Genomic DNA, 7,466 nt, shown 5'->3' on the forward strand with positions numbered 1-7,466 from the left:
TTAATGTCTACATCTCATATTTAACTTTTTTAATCAACTCGTGTAATACACGTTTTTCACACCTAGTATTTATTAGAAAAAAAGTAAATAGTATAAACTATTTACACCTATGAATATTATGATAGGAAAATAAACTATTCATATAACATTCAATGTGAAACTAGAAAGGAATCATTGCGCCTTTGGGCGCTGTGGTGATGGAATTAAAATGCATGACGAATTTGCATAGGACTTAATGGAAGAAATCGGAACATACCTTTAACAGAGTAGCAATAACACCATAAATAAATAAGATTGAAAATGGTAGTATAGAATTTACATAACTCAATCGGTAATTAAGAACTTAGAACTATGTGCCCTAGAAATCAGGGGAAATCAAACCATCCTGGTCCAAAAGTACAGACAAACACGAACAAAGAAACACCAGAAATTTCAAAATCGGAAATCATAACAGTGATTTTCAATGAGGCGAGGCTCGGAAAAAGGGGATGAAAGACCACCGGTTGCATAATCCAATCGGATATGCCTTGCGAGTTGCCTTGCCAAAATACGGCCTCTAAGTTCACCCATGGTCAACATAATGCAAAAGAGAAATAGGAAGACCCAAAATTTACTTGCATCCTACGACCATTAGGTTGTCTTCAATAGTAACAATCTTTGGTCTCTGCAATTTTTAAAAAACACAGAAACATAGAAAAAATAAAGATAGAAGGTAATTAAGGTATCTTTTTTAATAAATTGTGTCAATTCGTTATGAATTATCAAGAGTCATATGTTATAAGAACATACCTGGGAAGAATTCTTAATGAGCAAATTAGATAATAATGTTCTGTTCTCAGAATCTTGCCACAACCTGTAAGATCAAGCATGAACATTTCTCATATCCATTGCCAATTACTGATTATTATGTAATTAGTAATCTTTGATTGAAGAGATGGGAAATGAAAACCCATCTACCACAACTATACTGAAGTAATTTATGTAAGTTCATACCAATCATCAAAGCCTTAAATTATGATTTCAGCTGATAAAAACAAAACTAGATACACATATTCAGAAAATAATATGATCATTTAAACTATCAGAAGTTAACAGAAGGTAAAAAATATTGATTCTTGAATCATGATTCATAAGCTACAGTAATTTATATTCACACTTTCACATGTTTCAATCTATAAGTGAACCCTAAAACTTGAAACTGTGAAATAAGGAGACGAGATACACACCATATTTGGCAACATTCCATCGCAGTCAACAGCAAATCGAAATGCCAAATCAATTTAGGGCTTAATAAGAACAAAATTCAAGAATTATGAGTTCTAAGATACCTTAAAAGTAATATTGATGAAATGGCATTAAATATATGAAACGGAGGTTAAAATCAGTTACATAGCGAGGATTATATTAGCAAAAGATGATCACATCAGACAAGTACATTAGCAAAAGATGTGCAGGATAAGAAAACAGGGGCATTTTGGTCTATTTGTGTGTCTTATGATCTGTGATTTTATGTTGATTTTTCTGGAGGCTAAAAATAATGCTAGACATGAAAGTATAAGATTGTGGCTTGGTTTTACCTGGGATTGGCGCAGTAAAATTGGTAAAGGGCAATTCCGTCTTTTGTGGTTTATAGAAGGATATTACTATTTTGATCAACTTAATATTTGATGGGAAGGTTTTTGTTGGAATAAGAAGATTAAAAGGAGAAGAAATAAAAGGTTTTTAAAGTGTTCTTGAATCTATAGGTTAATGATGATGTAGCAAGGGCATTTCTGTTATTTTATAGTTTCTTTCAACTGCAATCCAAATTTGGTTTTCCTAATGATTTGTGATGGTAACGCTGCTTTCTATTGGAAATTGAAATAATTAGAAAAGTAAAAAAAATGTCATGAATTAAAAAAATACTGAAATTGTTTACAAACATTGGTAGTAGACTTGCCTTCTCGAAGAGGGGTTGGAGTAATTCCTCCAACAAGAACACAATACCCATTTTCTCTTTCTTTGAGTTAATCGAAAACAGACCAACAAAACCTAAAAAATGCAAACATCCAAATCATTACACAACAAAATCTGGAATTTATACATACTTAAATCAGTCATATAATATCTCGGTTGGAAAAGACGTCCATTTATTATAGCCCTATTACAGTTCTTAAAGTATAAATTTGGAATAAAGTAATACATACATTTATAAAAAGTTAATATATAAAGAGATTTTGAAAAGAATATTAAGTTTAATATCATAAATGTTATTTAACTAACTTAATTAAAAATATATATAAATCATAACATAATTATTTAACCAATGACCGTTTATAAGATATTGTAAACATATGATTTAATAAGGTAATAAATATATTCAACAGTACATGTTATATATTTTAACTTTATTTGTCGCAATTTATATGGTATTATAAAGAAAATGGCAATTTATCATTTAATTTTAATTTTCCCATGTTTATTCCAACTTTTGCAGTACTTCAATTGGCTAGCCCAACATTAACACTAAGGTTTGACTCACGACATATACCCTTCCCAAATTCAAGCTCAAATTTGAGCAGTTCTATAAGGTGGTGCAAGCTTATTCTTCATAATCTTCCAAAAAAAAAAAAATTCACAACATTCATCAAATGGGACAAAGAAAGAAGAAGGGCAAATAGGTAAAGGGTTATTGTCTTAATATATTAAGCCATGCTTTTTGGCTTAATCCATTAGGTCATTCTGTCCAGATTAAGTAAAAATAAACAACAATGTATAGATGTCTGTATTAAGTGCTTAACCCATTAATCCCAAATTGCTTTAAAATATTCAAATTACCTCTTCGCCCTTCTTGACAAGTCCTATTCTCCTAATATTTAGTCGAATTGAAGAGTAAAACTTCAAAGCATTTCCACCACAAGTGACTTCAGAGGGTGCACAAGATCCAAAAGTAGCTAGCTTTGACCTTACCTAAGTCAGATTTGAAAATTACTTGATTCAGACTATATTTTATCTCTAACAGGTAAAATTTATATACTTTTAGGTACCTGATTAATGAAGATTAAAATAGTTTGTGATGTAGATAATGAATGGCTTAATTTACGAAGTACCTGACTCATAAGTCTAGCTCGCATTGCCATGTGTGCATCACCCAATTCACCATCAACTTCACATTTAGGCACAAGGGCAGCAATCCATGTTCGTCTTCTTCTCCCAAAAATCTATTTGTCTTAGAGTCCAGATCCCTTTACCGCTTTTCAGTCCACCTGATAAAGTAAAAAAGAACGCCCGTCGCTCCTCCAAACACAACTCTGATGAAACTGGAAGCGAATTGAGATAAGAAGAAAGAGGCGAGGTCAAAGGCGGTGAAGATGAAAACATGGGTGTCAAAAAAACAACTTGGACTTTGGGTTAGTGGAATAGGTTGATGGAGAAGCTGAAAGAACTTTCAAAACTTGTAAAATGATTCAAAGGGTAAAAGGGTCATATTCATATACATCCCTGACTCACAAGCCAACCAAATACACGTTAAATATAATCACAATCAATAAAAGATAATAAATACAAATGAGAAATCACAAATTCATGAACCAACACCTATCAAGGAAGAAACAGAAACATAAAATCTTGATATGTGTAATTTAATTTTACAATAACTGTGAAAGGGTTAAATTTTACAAACCTGATTATGTGGGTCGATCCTACCCAGTACAGCTTCGACAGCAACATCCATTCTGAAACGACCAAGAACAAATAACTTTTTTTTTTGTATTAGTATTTTTTAGCAACTAAAATCATTAAAAATATATATAAAATCATTAAAAATATATATATTTTTTTTAAAAATCAACACTTTTTTGAAGTTATCAAACAGACCATCTGAATGCTTTCTATCAACAATGATATGTGAAAAACCAATTCTGAATCATCTTTGTTACATTCCAGGAGGGTCTAAGAAGAACATAGTTTGATATTTAATAACAAATACAACGACTCATCAATTTGTCAATTTCTATCCATGTCCCCAACATAAATTTGCTCTGTGTGTCATGTTGTAATAGTTAAAGTAATTATGAGTTTGTTGTCATATTTAACAAAATGAATATGAAGCAATTATTTTTCCGAAAAAAGAAATTTGTTTTGATTTTATATAATTTAAAGTTAACAACAAATTAGTTACCATATTAAGGGTTTTGATATTGCTTCATACTTTTCCTTCTCCACTGTAAAACACGAACGTGCAACATCTCATCCACCATATCATTATCCCTCAATCATATTTGTCGGTCCTGCAAAAAAAATATCATCATTTTCAAGAATGAACTGATTTTTCATATGAATTTTGTGTATTATATGTTAACAGCAAAAAACACAGTGCACAGGTCAACGCTACTAAAAAAAAAAGATTATTAATTCTTTATTTACAAAAAATATATATATTAACAAAAAATGGCTACATTAAGCCATGGAGGGCAATGTGAGTGGACTTGGAGGAAAAAAATGAAGGGCAAATAGGTAAAAGATTACACGCTGAATACATTAATGTTTATAGCCTTCTACAGGGAAAGGAATTGAAGCCCATAAAATGAGTCAAGTCTATGATAGGTACCAATAGTCTTTATGGCGCTCTTACCCCTTATGCAAAGCACCAATGACTTCGGTCTTCTGAAAGGGGCTTAGGGCATATCATCAAAGAAAGAATCCCGAGGAAGGGGGTGAAGCTGAGGTTAGAAACGGTTTCTCCCGTTGTTGCTAGTTCCTCAGGTCGGGTTGTTTATTTTTCAGAGCTTTTTCATAGGCAGACTACATATACGTTTATGATAGGTTCATATTTAATTACATTTATGGTCCAACTTTAAGAAATGCTTAATTACATAAACAGACAATTGAAGGGAAAGATAAATATGGGAATGATACCAAAAAAAAAGGACCACAATTACTCCTACATGTTTATGAAGAACATCGATCTGCACCTTTTTTATAACCAAAACAGTCACATAAAGCAACCCATATCTCCACTTGAAATATTAACATAATTTTTTTAAATGAGTGTGAACTAAATGTCTAAATGTATATGTATTACACCAAAAACACACATAAAAATTTAGTTTAGAAGAATTTAAATATTTGCTAAAACAAACAATAAGAGGAAATAATTTTTATCCCATGTGGCTACAAACATAACCGTTTTGCCTGTCTTGGATGCATCTGTAAATTGACCAAGAAAAAAAGCAATTTATTATAGAACAGAGAAAGATTCAAAAGATGTACCCCTTTTTAGAAAACTGTTTTACTACTTATGAAGCACAAAACTACATAATCTTTATGACCCAAGAAGCCTAAATAGATTACCTCTCTTAATAAACCTAAATCCCTTCATCCTCTATTTATGAATCTTCAATAATCAATTTCACAAGGTAATGACCTGGTTGAATAGATCTGCCACAGAAATCAAACAAAAAAAATTATACAGTCATAAAAAATAGACAAACATTTCATCCAACACCTTATCTGCGTACAATATACATTTCTTCAAAAGTACAAACAGAAGAAGATCCAACAATTAACTGCACCATTTTAGGATTAATTAGAGTCTCGAAATGTTAAATATCAAGAAAAACAATAATTTATATTAAATGTAAAATGCGTAAATATAACCATACATGCTTCCGTTTATGACGGTAGATAAGGGTTGAGTAAGCCCCGATTTCCTATTGACCGACAGAGCGGTGACGAACAGAAAGACGAAGACGTTCAATCAATTTGGGTAATGCTTACCAGCATGGAAATCCGTGTGCGGCTAACCATTGCTAACATATTGTCCGACCACCTAACTCATCGTCGTCCGGTTGAACCGCCACGCCATCATCGCCCAACCGGCGTGTATGACTGTATTAGCGGAAGTAGCGATGGTGGAGATGGGACAAAATCGCAATAACTGAAAAAAGTGGGACAAATAAAGCTGTTCTATATCATGTATCCCTATTCTGTTCCATCTATTTCCTAGCAAAAACAAAGATATCAAAGAAGTGAAACAGTTATGCCTCTGGTAGAAACCACTTCACAAATCAAAAGCACTTAAATTAGTATAAACATGTTCGTGTATTCCTTTGGACATTGAACACAGAATACAGAAAGATGGTTGATTGGAAGAGGGATGCGGTGACCTACAAAAACCGGTATAAGCAGGGGAATATACAATGAAAGATGTTTTTACCTGAATACTGAAAATCGGAAATTGAGCCTTGAAAAAAAAACGACGCTTGATTAAAAACTTTCATCCAAAATTGAGGCGATGAATTAAAAAGAAAAAAAAAATCACACAATTGGAAGATGCATATTGGAGATGCGTTGGGTTTGTGAGAACTGATGGCTGATGTCTGGATTTAGGGGTACATAGGGAGCGACAGTATGTTCCAGGTCCGAATACAAGCAATTGGAAAGCTCTCGCAAGAAGGCTTAGGGGGGAGGAACGCAGAAGCGGGTTCCCATTCTTCCCTTCCCGCTGACCATCAGCAGCTGTGTCGGATCGACGTCGGATGCAAGCTCGGCGGCGGTGTGTTGACGGATGTGAGAATGAAAATTAAGAGGGAAAACGGAGTTGGGGGCAAAAATATTGGAGTCGGTGGAGCAGCAACCGGCTTTGAGGAAGAGAAGATAACGATGGGAAAACGTAAGGCGGTGTGTGCGAACAACGACAAATAGAACTTTCAGTGTCAAAATAACGAAAAAGAAATCTTTCGTGTCGTTCACAAGGCTTTTAAGCTATGTATTAAAAAATTGTTGTGGCAAATGTATAAAACGGAGAGAAATATGTGGCAGAAATCTAAATTCCAAAACTTTCATGTTCATCATCCTTTTAATGATTAATAGTATATATAATAGAGCCACCTATTGAATTTACTTTATTGGAAATATAACTAAATTTTTTTATTACTATGTTGTTTAACATAAATATATTCAAAGTAATTTAAATCATATTTTATATTACCCGTAATTTAAGTTTAAGGTGATAAAAAATGTATCATTTTTCATTTTTATATTTCATCAATATCTTTTCATGTTTTACCATTTCAAAAGTTTGTTAAATGAAATATTATTTTAAGTTTACAATCAACACTATAAAATGGATATCTATGTTACTATTTTAATAACTCATTATTCCTAAATATCATTGAGATATGTGACAAAACTGTTAATAAAGTGACAGAAAAAAATAAAATGGTTTTCAAATATTATTTAAAATTAAATATAATTTCATAAGTTTTGATAGAAAGTTACATTTATTGTCTTTAATAAAATATTAAAAGTTCATAGTTAAAACTTGTTTACAAATCTAATGAAAATAACTAAAAATTCCTTTTATATTAACGCAAGCATGATTGGAATATATAAAAAATTGTTCGTCCATACTTCATATAACAATAATAAAGATGAAATCCATTAAACTTGATATATAAATGAAATACATATTATAATTTAAACTC

At 31.9% G+C, this 7,466-nt stretch overlaps 1 protein-coding gene across 7 annotated transcripts; it reads right to left on the bottom strand.

Moving 5' to 3' along the window:
• Positions 1–257: 257 nt before the first annotated feature.
• On the bottom strand, positions 258–6,638 carry LOC145048019 (putative DNA repair protein recA homolog 4). Of its 7 annotated transcripts, none has more exons than XR_013682685.1 (10): positions 5,643–6,638; positions 5,332–5,546; positions 4,160–4,268; positions 3,662–3,713; positions 3,090–3,299; positions 2,818–2,949; positions 1,940–2,031; positions 1,578–1,847; positions 790–853; positions 258–664 (listed from the first exon to the last, which is right to left on the bottom strand). XR_013682685.1 is itself a non-coding variant. In XM_078996397.1 (10 exons), the coding sequence occupies exons 6-10, from the start codon at positions 3,117–3,119 to the stop codon at positions 611–613; spliced, it is 372 nt and encodes a 123-aa protein (XP_078852523.1). In that variant the 5' UTR covers positions 3,120–3,299; positions 3,662–3,713; positions 4,160–4,268; positions 5,332–5,546; positions 5,643–5,982; positions 6,197–6,632; the 3' UTR covers positions 258–610. The 7 variants fall into 7 exon arrangements, 6 of the variants coding, with proteins under 6 accessions (XP_078852523.1, XP_078852525.1, XP_078852524.1 ...); XM_078996397.1 differs by lacking the exon at positions 1,578–1,847 and having other exon boundaries at positions 5,643–5,982; positions 6,197–6,632; XM_078996399.1 differs by lacking the exon at positions 1,578–1,847 and having other exon boundaries at positions 5,332–5,418; positions 5,499–5,546; positions 5,643–6,632.
• Positions 6,639–7,466: the final 828 nt, after the last annotated feature.

This window comes from Lactuca saligna, chromosome 5, assembly GCF_052625555.1.
Source record: "Lactuca saligna cultivar CGN05327 chromosome 5, ASM5262555v1, whole genome shotgun sequence".
Lineage (NCBI taxonomy): Eukaryota > Viridiplantae > Streptophyta > Magnoliopsida > Asterales > Asteraceae > Lactuca > Lactuca saligna.

Excerpts from the sequence above, each read along its gene's own strand:
- LOC145048019 (XM_078996397.1), bottom strand. The coding sequence starts at position 3,119 with ATGGCAATGCGAGCTAGACTTATGAGTCAG. Across the intron at positions 2,950-3,089 it reads GAGCTAGACTTATGAGTCAG|GTAAGGTCAAAGCTAGCTAC; the intron begins GTACTTCGTAAA and ends AATCTGACTTAG. Across the intron at positions 2,032-2,817 it reads TTGTCAAGAAGGGCGAAGAG|GTTTTGTTGGTCTGTTTTCG; the intron begins GTAATTTGAATA and ends TGCATTTTTTAG.